Source organism: Lepidochelys olivacea (genome assembly GCF_965140295.1).
Source record: "Lepidochelys olivacea isolate rLepOli2 genome assembly, chromosome: 1".
NCBI lineage: Eukaryota > Metazoa > Chordata > Testudines > Cheloniidae > Lepidochelys > Lepidochelys olivacea.
The window spans coordinates 237,374,519-237,393,523 of NC_140411.1; the positions used below are offsets into that span (position 1 = coordinate 237,374,519).

At 38.5% G+C, this 19,005-nt stretch overlaps 1 protein-coding gene across 4 annotated transcripts in view; it reads right to left on the minus strand.

Moving 5' to 3' along the window:
• Positions 1–19,005, minus strand: part of AEBP2 (AE binding protein 2) — an 86,929-nt gene that overhangs the window by 44,648 nt on the left and 23,276 nt on the right. For all 4 annotated transcript variants that reach the window (XR_014709920.1, XR_014709921.1, XM_084617356.1 and 1 more), the window contains exons 2-3: positions 17,263–17,470; positions 12,199–12,306 (exon numbers count right to left, since the gene is read on the minus strand). Coding sequence is in view for 2 of the 4 variants with exons in the window: in XM_084617356.1 (XP_084473482.1) it covers positions 12,199–12,306; positions 17,263–17,470 (316 nt within the window). In the remaining 2 variants the exon portion in view is untranslated. The remainder of the gene's footprint in view (positions 1–12,198; positions 12,307–17,262; positions 17,471–19,005) is intronic.

A 19,005-nucleotide genomic window follows, 5' to 3' on the forward strand; every position in this document is an offset into this window, starting at 1 on the left:
CTCCCTCATTCCTAACTGAGCCATTCTGAGCTATGGAATAGAGAATGCAGGCCATGATCACACAATGGGCAACTCTATTCTGGGAAGCAGTGACTCAGAAAAAGATTTGGGTAATCAGCTGAACATGAGCTCCCAATGTTATGCTGTGGCCAAAAGAGCTAACATGATCCTGGGATGGATAAATAAGGGAATTTTGAATAGGAAAGGAAATTTTATTTCTCTATTTGGTACTGCTATGACTGCTACTGGAATACTGTGCCCACTTCTGGTGCTCACAATTCAAGAAGGATGTTGATAATTTGGAGAGGGCTCTCAGAAGATCCACAAGAATGATTAAATGATTAGAAAACATGCCTCCCAGTGACAGACTCAAGGAGCTCAATCTATTTATTTTAACAAAGAGAAGGTTGAGGGGTGACTTGATTACAATCTGTAAGTATCTAAATTGGGAACAAATACCTAATACTGGGCCATTCAAGCTAGCAGAGAAGGTATAACATGATCCAATGGCTGGAAGCTGAAGACAGACAAATTCAGACTGGAAATCAGGCATAAATTTCTAACAGTGAGTAATCTGCCACTAGAACAATTTACTAAGGGTTGTTAGTGATGGATAATCCACCATAATTTTAAAATCAAGATTGGATATTTTTCTATAAAATATGCTTTAGGAATTATTTAGTGAAAGTTCTATAGACACTCGTTATATACAGGAGGTCAGACTAGATGAGCACAATCATCCCTTTCGCTTTGTAACCTACGAATCATATATAAGCACCTAATAAGTGCATCTGTGGACAAATTAAACACAGTGGTCCAGGATCCTAGTATCATTTACACAACTGTAAAGCCGGAGTAACACCAACGTGACTTCAATTACTCTGAATTCATAGTGATGTGAATTAAGAATCTGAGTTTAGTCATGTAAAAAAAAAACAACGAACTTGTGCCAGCGGAAGTAAGTTGTTTTCATCCTATCTGAAAGCCTAATTTCTAGCAAAAATTGTTTCTTCTGTAGTTCTGAAGTCATTAGAAGCTGGTGACTTCTACATGAACACAAGATGGCTTCATGAAAGGAAACAAAGTCACTAAAATAAAACTTGAGGTTCTCTACTATTTAGCCTTTATTTAAAAAAACAGTTTTTAGGTGACAAAAAAATAGTTTTTAGGTGACACTTGAAGTTGTGTTACACGGCCTACTTAACTTTCACTTAGAAATCTTCCTAGCTCCATTAGCTCTGACAAGATTGGAGCAAAGCAGAAAACCTGACCCAAAGTAGAACCACACTCCTTGCAAAATTTAAAGCCACACTCTTGGCAATGTGTGCAAGAGCTCAGAAAATAGTCCCTAAAAAAAAAGGAATATTATAAGCATGACAATATTACAAACTTATTAAATGAAAGTGAAACAGTAATACATTCTACAAATATGCCAGATAAATGTGTACCAGGCATGTTTCTGGAAGGCAGGTTCATAAGACACAGTGGTGTTTCTAGTCTGTTTGGGTGGATTACACAATTGGTCAAAACTTGCTAGTTCTCCAACCACACACAAGATATTCAAAAGCTTCACCACAAAAATCAGCACTTGCTCTATCCAAAACTGAGTTCTTTTCCAGGTCATAACTGACACAGCATACTTACATACTTGAGTAGGTGCAGTTTACATCTAAAAAGCACCCAAAAATTTATAAGTTAAGCAATTGAGCCTGTAACCAAGATACAAAAGTATTTTTTATAAGGACCATTTGTTTTACTTTGTCTTCTTGTGCAACATAGTTTGACAACAGTTGATTATATTATTACAGCTAATTAAAAGAATATAGTATACCACAGATGCTACAGAACACTTTGTAGTCAAGAAGAAATAGAAGAGAAAAATGTCTTACCTGTTCTTTTCTTTTTTTCTCTAAAATAATATATCCAGCAATCCGTTACTAATGGGTTATGTCTCTTCCTCTCCAAAGATATAGGAGCAGTTCAGGCTGTCATTTCAGGATCTCTGGACTTTAAATCCCATCCAATCAGCTTCCCACCAAATACTTATACAGCTTTAGAAGACCTCTGATAAATCAAACTCAACTATTATGCATAACTTTAAACCTCTCTCTTTCAGAAACTCAGATCTAAGGTTTTTTTGGTTTTGTTTGTTAATACCATAGGGTGGGTCCGGATTGGTGGATATGTTACTTCAAGAGAAAATAAGTTAACATGTAAGAAGTTTAATTTCTCCAGTGTACCCATACCCACCATTACTAATGGGCAGTAATGAACATTGAATTTAATTTACAGAATAGGTAGGGACAAGCAAGAAATAGGTAGTAAAGAAGTAAAACAAAAGATCGCTATAATTTTTTAAATATAAATGCTATTTTGGAATTATAGCTTATATATAAGAAAGGATGTATCTATACAAACTCTCAGTGCCAACTTGCATTTTGAAAAGTTTTAACTAGACATTCTACCATAGATTTCTCTTAAGAAATCTGCACTCTTTCTGACCATACAGTTGTTTTCATTAATATGCTAAACAATGGTTTTCCCCTCTGTGACACTTGTAAATATTCCAGCACCTGATCCACTAAAATTATAGCTTTAAAAGCTTTCACTATGCCATTTGTTTTTGGTTAAAATCTGCACTTTTTATCCTTTATAATAATGCCAACTTAACAGCTAAAATAACTTCAAAAACTCAATCTTATCTCAAACATTCAGGTCCTGTTCCTTCTTTCAGAACTTCCCAATTTACTGCCGACTAACAAGATGTGTTCCCCTCTAATATCTAGCAGCACGTGGATGGGAGTATAACATTTAGCAGTTAACCATTCCAATTATATCGAAATATGTAAAATATACTTTTTAATATTCCCCTACAGATTCACAGAATACCCTATGTCAAGAATAAAAAAAGTTCTCTCTTCGCAAACCAGAGCTTTTATTTTAGCCAGACCTTACTTTCTATGGTCAGGTTTTAAAGACAAAACTTTTTTTCTCCAAATTTAAAAATCTAAACTTAATTCAGTCATTGTATTTATTTTGAGAGGACATTATTAAATCCTAAAATAATTCTAAGTACCACAATGACTATGCTGCTTGGGTGGGATTTTTAGAAGCATTCAGCCCTGGCCTAAATTCTGACTCCAAGGGTGAACAGTTAGTCTAAAGCTGAGCACTTCTGAAAATCCAACCCTTGGGTATTGACATACCTCAATTCTGGAAGATGAAAACATGGAACACTACCTACAGGTTTTAGGAAGAAAAGAGCAGATATATTGGGTCAACATTTAAATTTGATGGGACTCTAACAAATAAAGAAGAGACTCTTAATGGTTTGAAAAAAAGTTATGTTGCCTTTGTATTTCTATTAGTTTCAATGAAACGATGTCTCTTTTTGACAGTAACAAATGTGAAATTTTGCAAATAAATCCAATCTTGATGTTTCAAACATCTGTCATCTGCATAAATCCTACAGATCTGAACACTGTTACTGCTCAATTATCAGTCTGCTTAGGCAATCTGCCTTAATATTTTATATATCCTTCATGTGCAAGAGAGATGTAAGAAACTCACAATACACCCACTGGAATCATTTTATCTGGGAAGAAATAGTTACAATGTCCTCAATATGGAATCCTGCATACAGGGATATTTCTATCCAGGGTTATAATTTCCAAGATTAAATCTCACTGAATCCTTTCTAAGTCAATAATTAATTGTTGCATCTTGCCTTGAACTTCTCACTTCTCCCAAGCATATGAATCCTTTCAGCAAGAGTCAAATTCCTGTTGATTTTGTTGAGGAAACTGTTTTTTAAGAGTGTTTAGTACATCTAACAGCTTAATCAGGTCAACTTCCTTTCTCTGTTTGCTTTATCAGGATATGGCATAAAAAGGGACACTGCAAGTCAGTCTCATAAGCACTACAATCCACTTTGTGGAGTGATCAGGCTGGCTGAGATCATTAAAAGTTCAATATTAATCGTGTCTGTGATAAGCAAACAACAGGACAGTCTAAGGAAGTATAAGGCAGACAGTCTCTCTTCTGGAAGAGGTAATCAGTTATATGCAATTATAGCTCTCTGAAGAGAAGTACTCCAACAAATTACCACCCTTGGTTCCATGTGTGTGTGGAGTCCATTAATTATGGACTACCACAGCCCAAAAGATCTAAATCACTTGACTGAAGGAAGCATCTCATACTACTCATGATGTAGCTAGGCTGGCCATAGTCTTCCATCAGTTCCTTCCTAAGGGAGCAAAAACACTTTCATAACCATAATCAATTAAAAGAGAAATACCCATCATTAACATAATCCTCAACTCTGTGGGGAAAGTGGTGTACTAATAAGAATTCATTCAAACATACAGTGTATCTTCGGGGAACAACATGTAAGCTAGACACCCAACTCTATACCCACAGCCCTGAGCAGGACTGTACTTAGGTGACTAGCCCATGCCATCGTGGCTACATTGCTACTGTTAATAACTAGCTCCATCAAAGCTGGCTTGAGTATACCGATAGGCGCTGCAGTCATGCCACCCTATTGCAGTGCAGACAAACCTTCAGTGGTTGGCATGAGGGTTTACATACTTCTTAAAAATATATATTTTAATCCTATTTAATGTAATGGTGCACACTCTCATTAACCACATAAATGCTGAAGTCTTTTCTAATCCAGCACATCTGAATGCCTCAGCGGTATCTATCACAAATTCCAGACTAGTTTTTTTAAGAGTTTGATTCATACATTCCCTCCCCCCCCACACACACCCTTTTAAGCTTATCCTTCAATTTAATGAACACATCTTTTTCTTGTACTAAAAGAAAGGGTGCACAGGAGTACCCACTTTACCTTCTTTACAGTTTATTAGTCTCCTCTCTAAACAGTCATTTCATCCTCTCCACATAAGAAATCTTTCTAATCAATAGTAGCTCTTCTCCCCTTTTTTACTCTACCCTTTTTGAAACAAGAAAAGGAGTACTTGTGGCACCTTAGAGACTAACCAATTTATTTGAGCATGAGCTTTCGTGAGCTACAGCTCACTTCATCGGATGCATACCGTGGAAACTGCAGCAGACTTTATATACACACAGAGAATATGAAACAATACTTCCTCCCACCCCACTGGACAGTGGATAGTGGGGTGGGAGGAGGTATTGTTTCATATTCTCTGTGTGTATATAAAGTCTGCTGCAGTTTCCACGGTATGCATCCGATGAAGTGAACTGTAGCTCACGAAAGCTCATGCTCAAATAAATTGGTTAGTCTCTAAGGTGCCACAAGTACTCCTTTTCTTTTTGCGAATACAGACTAACATGGCTGTTACTCTGAAACCTTTTTGAAACAGACTGACCAGAATTGAACAGTTTTCCAGACAAATCTGTACCATTGATGTATATACTGTTATAGTTTCATTACTATTTTCTTCCTCATCCTTTATAAATCCCAACACTATTTGCCTTTTTTTTTTTGAGCACTGCTTCACAAGGAATAGAGATTTTCATTGAGCTGTCCACAATGGATGTTTACACTACATTGTACACACAGGTCTGTGGGACCTAGAATTATGGACTCGGTTCCAAGCCTGCACACTTGAGTGTGTACACTGCATTGTAAACCTGGGTTTACAATTGCTGGACCCAAGTCTCAGTTGTGCTAATGCATCCATACTGTACTACACAGACCTTCTGACTTGGCTCTGCAGCTGGAACTGAGTCTACACTGCAAAATGACATGGGACATGAACCCAAGATACACCAGGACTTAGCTCTGACCAACCAGAAGCACTAGGAGGATTCTGAGTGCTTGCTTACCCTGAGTCATACCCGTGTGGACAGATGAGGGTGGGCTCAAACCTGAGTCAGAGCCCAGGCTTAGCATGCAGTGTGTACATACCCAATACATCCATTTCTTTTTCCTGACAAGTCTATAGCTAATTTAGAACCTAATAATGTGTATGAGCAGTTCAAACTATTCCTTCCAGTATGCATTATCTTACATTTGTCAACAAGACATATGGCTTAACTCTGATCTGCTCCTCTGAAGTTCCTCAATCTTCTATTTAATCTTTTGCCAAGTTGAGAACTAACTATTTTTTCCAGTTCCTTGTTTTCTTCTAGCCAGTTTCTAATCCAAGATAAAACTTTGCCTCTTACTCCATATTAGTTTACAAAGCAACTAAGTTTAAGGATTTTTGAAAATCCAAACCATTTATATCTACCAGTTTTTTTAATTGCTGTTTTATAGATACATTCAATTACTTTTAATAGACTACAGGCACAATTTTCTTTTGTAAAAGCCCTGGTAGTTGGTTCCTATCACACACGTTTTAGAATTCTCTGATTTTTTTCAACCAGTTTTCCTAGACTTGAAGAAAAGCTCCAAGGTCTAATTCCTAGAATCAACCCTAATGCCTTCTATAAAGATAGGCACAACACTGACTACCCTTCCAGGCCTGCTATAGGAGCCCATGTGATTTTAATTAGACTACATTTTTTGTTTGCAACTCAGCCACTACATTCTTGGATGTGTACCATTAGGTCTTTTTAAACTGCAGTATTTTATTTGTTCCAGCAAGTCTTCTTGCCATCTCAGTCTGACAGTGCCTCATCTTTATTAGCTAAACGTGAAGTGCCTCATCTTTATTAGCTAAATGTGAAGGTCCAGTGTAAGACTCCTTCCACCCCATACAGTATCTTCTGTAGTGAAGACTGATACAAAAATCAGTTAGCATCTCCACAATTATCTTTCATCCTTATGAGATGCCTTCAGAAAACTAAAAGGATTTGAATCAGGACTCTCAGAGACACATCACCTTAATTTCCACCACAATAATACTTAGCTCTTGAACTGTAAAACCCATGCCAACAAGTAGAGAGAGTTTAAGCTGGGATGTACAGAGGTGCCCAAGTTCTGTGATAAAATATGGCCAAAGTCTCATGCTGATGGGATTAGCCACTACTATCATTAACGGGATTGGGACCCACGTGAAACCAAAGCATTGGGGGAGGGGGTCATAGAATTACTCAATCTCTTGAGTTTGATCAGAACTTTTGCTATGACAAGAGTCTGTGGAAATGCATTTCTTCCCAGTGCCTTCTATAGAACATTGGCAGCTCAATCTTCTGGAATGTACCTAATAGATCTCTCTGGTGCCACCCAAAAAAGCTCTCATTCACTAACTATCCTTATCCCTTAATTTTGGTAGGTCCATTACCCATTTATTAAGCACATCTGCAATCTTGTTTTCCTTTTGTGCTACGTAAATGGCAACTAGGAATGTCCTGTGGGGGACAGCCCAATCTCACGTGTGAAAGGCTTCCTAATAAAGGAAGTGAGATTCTTTTTCAGCACTTATACGAAACACAGCGGCTCAAATGTCAGTTCTCTGAAAGTCCACTGTGCTTTCAAGAAGCCCTCATCTCCATAACATTAATATGAAGCTGCTGCAATACCTGAGGAGACCAAGTACTTCAATTGTGCAGTCTCTCTGCATGGGTTCACAATCCCACTGGAGTAACTGGAGATTAGGAGAAGTCCATGCCTAACTGTAGTTTGACCCTTGATCTGCCACCAAGTCAGCAAGGCTAGGAAGTTGTACATTTCCTGAATGCCATACAAGGCTCTGTGGCCACATGAATGGTCTTGCAGTATACACATTTGTGTCGTGACTAATCCATACATTGTTTTGGCCTTCAGCAGTGACATCAGTAGCACAGTTCCTGTTGATACCTACTCTGGCAAATCCTGCCTGCCAAATCCACAATGTTCTGGATCCCATCATGGGGCAAGAAGGTTTTGAGGAGAATCATGTCTGAACCATGTAGGACTTCTATGAACTTCAGTGATCTTTGTGGGGACAAGACAGAAAGTTGGGTAATCAATCATGAACACTAGTGGCTAGCACGCAGAGACATTATGAAATTCTCCTTAACCGGGTGAAGTTTGGCTCCTCAGGAATTCATGTAAGGATTGGCTTTCTAGGTATCAGGAAGCCCTCCTTGAAATTACAAGTGTCATAAATATAAAGGGAAGGGTAAACCCCTTTGAAATCCCTCCTGGCCAGGGGAAAGCTCCTCTCACCTGTAAAGGGTTAAGAAGCTAAAGGTAACCTCGCTGGCACCTGACCAAAATGACCAATGAGGAGACAAGATACTTTCAAAAGCTGGGAGGAGGGAGAGAAACAAAGGGTCTGTGTGTCTGTCTATATGCTGGTTTCTGCCGGGGATAGACCAGGAATGGAGTCTTAGAACTTTTAGTAAGTAATCTAGCTAGGTATGTGTTAGATTATGATTTCTTTAAATGGCTGAGAAAAGAATTGTGCTGAATAGAATAACTATTTCTGTCTGTGTATCTTTTTTGTAACTTAAGGTTTTGCCTAGAGGGGTTCTCTATGGTTTTGAATCTAATTACCCTGTAAGATATCTACCATCCTGATTTTACAGGGGAGATTTCTTTATTTCTATTTACTTCTATTTTTATTAAAAGTCTTCTTGTAAGAAAACTGAATGCTTTTTCATTGTTCTCAGATCCAAGGGTTTGGGTCTGTGGTCACCTATGCAAATTGGTGAGGCTTTTTATCCAACATTTCCCAGGAAAGGGGGGGTGCAAGTGTTGGGAGGATTGTTCATTGTTCTTAAGATCCAAGGGTCTGGGTCTGTAGTCACCTAGGCAAATTGGTGAGGCTTTTTACCAAACCTTGTCCAGGAAGTGGGGTGCAAGGTTTTGGGAAGTATTCTGGGGGGAAAGACGCGTCCAAACAGCTCTTCCCCAGTAACCAGTATTAGTTTGGTGGTGGTAGCGGCCAGTCCAACGACAACGGGTGGAATATTTTGTACCTTGGGGAAGTTTTGACCTAAGCTGGTAAAGATAAGCTTAGGAGGTTTTTCATGCAGGTCCCCACATCTGTACCCTAGAGTTCAGAGTGGGGGAGGAACCTTGACAACAAGACTTCCCACCTTTTACCAGGTATCTCAGGTTTGATGGGATCAGATTTCCTGCAATGTCTCTTGCTGGTATGACGGAACTCAAATGATTCTCAAAGGGGATAATTTGGAGGGATTTCTCTGAAGTAGCTTTTGTAACTGGATATTGCTGAGGATCCTTTGTTTGAGCTGACTGGGGTCATCAGGAACAAAAGGTCCCAGTCAACCTGAAAAGAAGTTTCTGAGAAGCAGATACCGACCAGGGTTAACTATGTGCTAACTTGTAGCAAACACAGGGCTTCGCTGAGAGTAGGAGTTGAGTGTGTAAATAGGACTCAGAATATTTTGGCTTCTGCTAGGATGCTGAGCAATTTGACTTTGGGAACTCCTGAAATCAGACCCAGAAGTCAGCCTCTTGAAAAAACTTTTTCCTGTTGTACATGAAGGATGACGAATGGATAATATACTTGAAACTGGGGGGTACAAATTCTCTTTGGCCTTAGTGAGACTAGACACTACCTTTCATCAAAGAGGTTTTCTTGTGATATGGCAGATCTTTGAGCCTTTAATTAATACTATATGAAGGCCAGATAATCATAGCCATGTGTCTGTATCATCAATGCTACCTATCCTCTCTGCCATACAACAGGCAAAGGATGACTGCACCTCATATCCGAATGCACTCCCTCACTAATCATGTTCTTGAAGGACAGAAGGTGGAAACACTCTTCCATTGCTCAAAATGGCATTTTCCAAATGAAAGACAAGTGGTTACCAGTGTAAGCCATTAACACTGCAGTCCAGAAAACCTTAATAAAGAGCATCCAGCACATCAGATCAGAGGTGGGCACCCATACTGTTAGTTCAACCAGTCTCGGCACTGGCCATAGCATATTCTCCATCCGGTCAAGTACAGACAGTAAAGACTCTGCCCCCATACATATGTGTATATATGGGAACAGTCTACTCCCCAATACCTGGAAATCATGGCACATGGGTGCTTTGATTACTTTAGTCTGATTTCTGATGCTTACATTTGGTGCTAGATTCTCTGAAAGGAACCAAAAAAAAAGAGGGCAGTAAGCTCCACTGGAGATGCAAACGTCCCCCCTTGTCAAAGCTACCACAGGAGGTGTTTAAAAAAAAAAAATCACTAGAGTTTAAGAAAAATACACTAGACACGCAAAGAATTAGAGGATAATAGGATGAAATGCTGAAATTACTCAGACAGAGCCATGATGTGCGCTACTGACCAATAGTTATAGTCTTTAAAGAGTTCTTTCATCTATCTTAGCCAGAAAGTATTGGGAACCGGTTAGCAATATCAGTACATGTAACATAAGATGCCTTCATCTAAGCCAAACTGCTTGGACGTTTAGATGTATGAGTTCTCACCAGGCCTATATGCAAATGCATTAACCTAAAAGCTGAAGTCCATTGGGGCTGGGATCTTTATAGAAGCTTCTGTCTTTTGCTAGGTAACTAACTATGACAACTATAACTGAAGATGAAGTAATTCATCATCATTTGTTGGGTGTACTTCCCTCTAAAGACTACATTTTCAAAGGCAAATGTCTCTAAAATTGGATTATCTTTTACCTAATCTTTCATGGGCTACGATTCCATGATTTATAGTAATGTCTTGGTTGAATGCCTATGGCTTTCAATTGCTTGTTTATACCATACTAAAACTTTGACATGAACAATCCTGATGGCCTGAGCAGATTGATGATAAAAACAAAATGTATCTGACATCTCTAACTGCTACATACGGACAATTAGGATAGGCCTATCTAGTCAGGATTAGGCCCAATACAAGTTTGCATGCCACCAGAAAGCTACAGGAAGAGATGATCTTTCAGAACAATCACCACCACTTGCTTCCATTTATAACGCAGAAAATACCCATTTTAAATCTCAAAGTGAGGTGGAATTAAAGGAAAAGTTTCATCTGACACAATAACTTTCAAAATTGTTTCCAGGACTAGCAGCCAGAGCTGGATCAGTTACTGGAATAATCATATCTGGAGGTGTTAAGGATCTCTGACCCATCTGTTGAGCTTCTAAAAATAGGAGCCATCACCTCCATGCCAATTTAATTCCCTTAAACAAGCTTGAGGGCTGGTAGTGAACTGCCCTTTGTCATTCATCCTCTCAGTTAGAAATCCTCAGATTATGTTATGCAGTTTGCGATGAAAAGCAACACTTTAGTTTTCATACAAGGTTGGAGAGATGGATTGCATTTTTTCATCTCAGACTTTGACCGTAGCGTCTCTTTTTCTGCCATGACGCAAACATGAGCTCTGCAGAGAAATAACGTCTGGCAGAGGTCATTATAACAAAAAAATTCTATTTGAGAAATATAAATGCCTTAAAAAAGAAAACGGAATAGAGTAGCCAGGAAAAAAATAGTACTACTTTTTAGAGAGAAAAAATACTACCTAGGTAAGTTATCAAAGAGGAAGAAAAGCCCAAATTGATGTTCCATCAAAATGATGAACCCTGCATGGAGGGAGAACTTCAGACTGGAAATAGTGTGGGTGGGACTTACCATCAAGTGATCCAGGATTGACAGCTATGAACTGCCCCACTGTATCCATAAGAGGATGAAGCAACCCATTAATAACGGATAGGTGGATATGGGAATGATAAACACTACTATACCTAGAATCACAGGTACAGATTAGGGGGGGAGAGAGAGAGAGAGAGAGAGAGAAAGTTAGAAAATGCTATGCAAGAAATATAGTCAGCTATATGGACCTCTATTCCTGACTCACATTTCCTTACTATATTAAGAAGAAATATGCTGATCATAAATATCGCTCACTGGGTTTCAACTAAATTTTGTTTGCAAAATGGCTGTCATCTAGATGCAGGATTCACATGCTTTTTTATTCCTCAAGAGTGGAAGTTTAAAACATAAGAGTCATGCGTCCACCTGTTTTCAGCATAAACAGTAGGTTAAACTGGAAGCTGAGCTTCAGGAAAGACAGTTAAATTTAAGACTCCCATACCACTTCAGATAAAGGCATTGGGAATAAATGTATAATCTCTGTGGGGCAGGGACTGTGTCTTCATCTGTGTTCATACAGTGATGGAACCTTCATGTGCTATAATAATATAAATGATGAACGAAGTGCAATTGGCCAAAGTTTGTCTCTCTTGATACTTCTAGAAAATCCTCCTGTGTTAAAAATGTAGCCCAGACATAAAAAGTAAATTTGTTTAACATTTTCAACATACAAAACATGATTTCTTATAAAAACAGCTTACCTTGAAAGGTTTGTCCCCACTGTGTGTCAGCATATGCCTCTGTAACCAACTTTGACTTGTTGAAGGTGTATTATATACTTTGCAACCTTTCCACAAGCAAACAAATACCTAATAAAGGAAAAATAGGTCATTAATTTTTATAGAAGTCTAAAAACATTATTTGATTAGGTTATGAATACAAAACATGCTGGTTCAAAGGACACACAAAAAGTGTTTAGGCCCTGAATAAACATATCAGAATTATTTGCTTTCTCATAACAGCTTGCCCAGAATTTTGGGAAAGAAATAAGGCCCACAGGCATTCATAATGGCAGTTCTCTGGAACAAAATTTTGGTGCCCAAGTGCTTCCCCCCATAAGTAAGTTCAGGAGCTACACCATGAACCCTAGAGATATCTTCCAAATATTGAAATCCTCTCATGATTAATACCTATACTAAGAAAGGAAAAGAAAGCTCCAAACTGACTAATCACCCTTACATTCTTCTCGTAAGAGAAAGGGACAAAATGGTTTAGTCTCATATAAAAGCAACAATCCATTTCTTCTATATGAGGGAATCAAGTTAAAACTTTGTTTCAAGGTACTAAAAAGTATTTAAATAACTGTTCAACATTAGTGAATTTTTGGAGGCTCCAAACTAAACCACATATTCACATTATTCCCATCACAGCATATATCCAGACATATTTATTGTAGGATGAAAAAGATGTCCTTGCCCAGTATGATTTTTAACCCCTACCATTGGTAACTGGGTTTTTCTATGGGATTTATCACCATGGAATCTAACTGCTTCTGGATGATGGAGGAAAAGGAATTTACTTCTAGATATACATATGAATTAACACTCCTTCTAAGGTGCCAATTATTTCTATGTCCATTTCTTTCCTTCCAGAAAACTCAAACTTCTACTTTCCTGAGTTCTCTCTCCACATCCTCACAGGGTTCAAAATGCTGATGACAAAAAACAACAGCAGCAAAAACCCTCCAACATAAGCTTTAACTAGGCTTTTATTATTCATCATATTCCAAAGATTAACTGATGCCATACGCAGCTACATTCAAGTAATTTTAAAAAGCATGTTTTAAATACATATTCACTTTCAAAAGACGGAACTGCTGAATTTGAAATTCTTGTCTTTAATCATTATGTCCGGAGACCCTAAGTATGGCTTTCAAACAAACATGTATATACCATCAACTTGAAATAATTCTTTCTGTAATTTTTTGATCACTTTCCCCTGCACACACAGTTCTATTTAGCTTACTACAAAAAAAAACAGATCTCAGTTCTCTGGTCTTTGGAGCAGAAACCTAAGCAGATGAAAAAGTAAAAGCTGTGCACTAAAGGGACACCTTCATATTTTGGCAATTTAAAAAGAGTAAAAAGTTATTTTATATATACATCCACCCCCAATCTCCCAGGCCAATTTTTGTGATTTTATATGTTTTCTGCTTTTCTATTCTATCCAAACATATTAATTGCAAAATGATTAAGTAAAAAATCATCATACAGAAGTGTCTTTAAATTGATAGCATCTCTTTTAATTAATTTTCCCAGGTATTTTCTAATTTCATGTCCGTGGGTAAAAAGAAAATGATCACTTTGTTGGCAGCTTTCATGGAGCAGGGAGCACTGACATGAGGGGTTGGAGGGAAGGAGGAGGAGAGATGAGATCTCAACCAAGAGCAACTACAACTGTATTCCATGTGCTGCTGCTTCCCTCTCTCCTTTTCCTTTATAAGGGGGGGGGGAGGTGGCTGCTTCCTTTTCCCCTTCACCCTTCCCCTCGTGCTGCAGGGGAGGGGGAAGAGGAAGAAAGGGTATTGCATGCTGCATTCCAGCTCCAGAGCCTGTCCCACTCACCACTGTTACTCGTGGATGTTGAGGGTGGCAATGGGATAGTGTGATTGGCTCCTTCCTGGAGGAGGAAGAAGGCTGCAATGGTTTGCTGCATAGGCGAACAGCCATTTTCAGCTCCCTGTTTCAGCCCTACCCTTAAACTAGTATGTTGGATCTCCTTTGATGGCAGGGGCTGATCATCATTTGGGGATCCGGAACGGATTTTTACTCAATGGCAAAACTGTGAAACTGCCATATGGGTTTTCACTTTTCACCTGGCATGCTGGACATCTGGTTTTGGGTGTTTCAATTATAATTGTTCCAACTTTGAAAGGTTCCAGTGTGGCTGGTGGGTTTTAAAGTGTTTGACTGAGGTCCATATAACGCAATGGGCTGCATGGGGACTGGTCCTGGACACAGCAGCTCATGATGGGTGGGTATGCCTCTGTCCCGTGTGGCTTTCCTCATGTTCTCTCTCCTACCTCAGGAAAGGGAGTGGGATGGGATTCTGGCTTCCATCAGGGTCCTTTAACGGGCCTGACATATAGAATGTATAGAATGTTCCTGGAGGTAATCTAAACCTGAGGGTGAATGTGAAGGCCATTCACAAGGATGGTCTTCACATTCACCCTCAGGTTTAGATTACCTCCAGGAACATGTGCCATTTGGGGCCCACACTGGAAAAGTCCTATGAATGGTTTGGGTATTAGTTCTTAACATATATTTTATATATCTATGCAGCTTCTACATTTAATCATACTATGCTGAATGTGCCTCATTGTTCCCTTGCCTATAATTCTTGTTCTCTACAAGCTACAGTCATTGTGCATAAGTAGGTCTGAAAACTCCACAATAAAGCCATGAGCTATTCAAAGCCATGAGCTATTCACCTACAGGTGGTGCACATACACCTACTCTTGTGAAACAAACCTGACAGTCCCTTTCTTACCAAATTAAAGAATTTTAATTTTTAACAAAAAATTCCAAACTACAGCAAGGCACACAAATGGACAAGTGTAGACAGATTGCAATTCATACACTCAGAGCTTCATGCAACTTCTCTTTTCTGAAAACAAAAGGATAGTCTAACACAGAGCAGATTTTGTAAACTAAAAACCCCAAGAATACCAAATTACACAGAAATATGCAAACATTAAAGAAACATGAAAGCTTCAAAAAAACAAATCCAACTTTAAAAAAGCCTGAAAGAGTGGAGTGTGTGAAAGCTGGCAGAATACTGATGTGGACTAGCAGTTTTATTGCTGTAATCCAGATTCCATGCGTAACGGTTGGTGAACATATGCAGAGATCTTCACATGGCAACTCTGCATATTTTGCGCACGGTAAAATGTCTGAGACTGGCTAACTGCACTGCAATGCCTGCGATTGAATATTACCTAACATCTACCAGGAAGATTAAGTCCTGTTAAGGAATAACATTAACAAGATACAGTCATACCATCAAGTCTCCCTTAGTAACAGACTGATCTAATGAGTTATTATATCCAAAACTGGACAATTCTAAATTCTATAGAAGTTAATGACTTTTAATGCCCTATTTGTAGGGAAGATCCTTGTCAGAACAGGCATGAAGAAACTGAGAAACACTGATCACAGACTAGTTTAAGTAATGATTCTACCTGTCCAAGGAATTTAGGATGAGTGACTGACACCACTCTAGCTGATGCACTTTACATGATATAGAAATTGGATGGGTCTCTAGTATTTATACCTAATCCAAAACCAGTTTACTCTGAAATGACATCACTGACACGAGGTTAATTTTATGGCTTTCAATTTATTTTTTTAAACTATATCGTTTTAAGAAACTCAGACAGATTTCTATGAGAACAAGGAAGGCTTCATGTGTTGATAAAGGAACAGATTAATGCTCTGTAACACAGTGGGCTTCTTAATACTTAACTCGGGAAGTAGCTTCAAATTAACACTAGTATAACGAAGCCAGTAGCTTTCAGAGCAAGTAATATATATTTTTTTTATAAAATTCCCCAAGTATTAACAAGGCCTAAGACTATGCACTGCCTGAAAATACAAAGCACATCTTGTAAAGACCTGTCACAGAAACTACAAATACTGTTGTAACTACGAGATCCTGCATTCTCAAGATAAACTGGACCAATGCCAGCCAACACTATTACATATTCAATGCCAAGCCAAAGACATTTTACACTCTTAAAATGGTCAAATGTAGCTTTTCTCTGAGCTGTATGCAGTAATATGTACTCTAGAAACCATTAGAAAACAAGTTCCAACTATGGGTAATTAAAAGAGATACTAACAGCTTTAGCACCCAAATAACCAACATCTCTGTGGACAAATTCTTTGAGGTCTTTTCTTGAAGAGCGCTATGTAAGCTTGTCTCTTTCAACGACAAAAGTTGGTCCGATAAAGGATATTACCGCACCCACCTGGTCTCCAATATCCTAGGACCAACACCACGAACGACCAATCCTTTCCTCGCTTACAAAAAAAGTATCAAAGGAAGCATAACAACAATAAAGAGCTTATGAGGAAGCACAGGGTTCCAAAAATTAACCATTCCGTTTTAAAACCATGTAATTGCAACTCAAATGATAACACTTGGAACCGGAAATAGGGCACAGGGGGGGAAAAAAATCCTTATACAAAAGCTTTTAAATGAATTTTTTTAAAAAATAAATGGCAAGAAAGAGTTGAATGTAAAGGTACCCACAATTACCTAAATCAAAATACAACATACATACTTTATCTTCCACTGTATCTGTGACAACTGCCATTATGGCCAAACTGCTGTGAAAAAAATCCACCATGTATGCAAGTCAACTTAAAATATTAGGGTTTTTTTCTTAATTTGATTTAAAATGTGGAGCTTAGAACTTTTGAATATCAGGTCAGATTTCCAAAGGAGTCTAACTTTAGGAATTCATTTTTTTAAAAAGCCCTAAGCAGAATGACTAGTATAAATCATCCAGCACCCATTCCCTTTAGACACTGCATTTCCTAATAGGAGCTATTTTATCTACTCACAGAAATTTGTGATGACATATACTAGCCTGCAACAGTTCCAAATAAAGCTGCAATAGCTGGCATCTAATTTTATCATTCAACAAACATACATAGGTAAAGATAGTTTTTGAAAATGCAAAACTGCCTACGTAACTTCATAAAAGTGCTACAAAATAGTAATGCATGGAGAGAGGACAGCAAAGAAGAAATAAAACCAACCCCTCCTCGCTGACCATCTACATGTATGGAGCGAATGTGATCTGCCAAATCCGGGCTGGAGTTGAAGCAAGCATGGCACTGGTCCCAACAACAGTTATAAGCAATACTTTTTGCCGAGGAAGCAGTAACTCCTTGGCCATTCATCATAACTGGAGTTGAACGTCCACTGGAAATTGTGCTGTCTACGTCCATGATAGTGCTGCTTATGCTATAAAGAAAAAAAGAGAATGTTATTCCTTGGTGCATATTAACATGGCAAACACTTGATAATGAACATCCGTCTTTTAGTTTGACTTCTTGTATGTGTAGACTTTATTAAAAATAAAATGTATGTTCTATTGAGTTGTCAAAAACACAATGTATATTCTACTGAGGCTTGCCAAATATGAACTGTGCGCCAGATACTATCAGCGTAGATCTCGCATGCCTAATGTTATCTGTCTTCTACAGTCTAACAACATCCAGAATGGTACAGTATGAAAGTAGGTAAGAAAGAGGGAGCAAGGTCTATTAATTTTCTGTGTTGTAAACCAGGACAATATAAATTAAGTTGGGCTAATATTTGGAACAGACACAGATGAACGATGTAAGCTGTGATCACTGCAAGCTTGCTCCCTGGAGTTGATAAAGTATGAACTTCTCTATCTGTGCTGATTTGTCTATGTTTAATAAATTGATTGAGCTGAGTTATCTGACGTCTTGTTAATCAATAATCAAAACTGAACCCTAAGAAGCCGAAGTGCTGTCATATTATAGGATTTGCAGTTTTTACAAGAGCCAGATCTAGAGATGAAAGGTCTCACATCTCTTTAACAGTCAACTAATAAAATCCAGTCCCCAATACAACCTAATAATACACCCTGTTTTTTTTTTTTTTAGAGAGGTTACTTATCAGTAACTAATGCTCTTCAAGAATGGCACTCATATTCACACTTCAGCAATAAGGTTTCCCTGATGCTCAGCTGCAGAATGCTTTGAAAAAAGCCACGTCCTTAGGTCACAAGAGTGATGCCATCACCCTACTCTATATTAGGAGTGCAGCCCCCACCATTACCCTCAGTTCCTTCTCTGAAACTGCAGGTTTGATGTTATACAGAACTGAGGTAGAGGGAAAGGTGGGTGGGTAGCATGGACAACAGTCACTAGAAAGTAACCTCTCTTCAAGGGCCATTTGCTGCCTGTGGGAGATTAGCAAATAACATTCCACCAAGGGGATGATGGACAAGTTCTTAGCTAAACCTGGATGGCAACACTGTTCTGCCAAACTGGGCATTTCAAGCACAAAGTCAAGTCCAAAAGTAATACTCTGTGAATGTCTGTACTGAACTGCAAGTTGTTGCTTTGCATATCTCCACCACAGGAACTTGTCTAAGACTCGCCACTGAAGTGGTGATAAATCTCATCAACTGGGTCTTTAAACCAGGGAATACCCGCTTCCTGGCTAAGATGTGACAATATTCTATACATCTACCAATCCAGAGTGAAAGTCTGCTTGGTAACAGGTTTTCCTGACACACTCCCAACAGGCTACAAATAACCTAGACTGTCTAAATGACTTGGTCTTTTGAAAGTAGTGACCTTTTTACACCTGGGGCATGGACAAGAAGTTCCCTTGGACGGGACTGAGGATTTGGAAAAGATACGGAGTGGTGAAATGCAGGGTGGATTTGATTTAAATCAAATTGATTTAAATCATGATTTAAATCACTAGTCAGGAAGACTCTATTTAATCATGGATTTCTA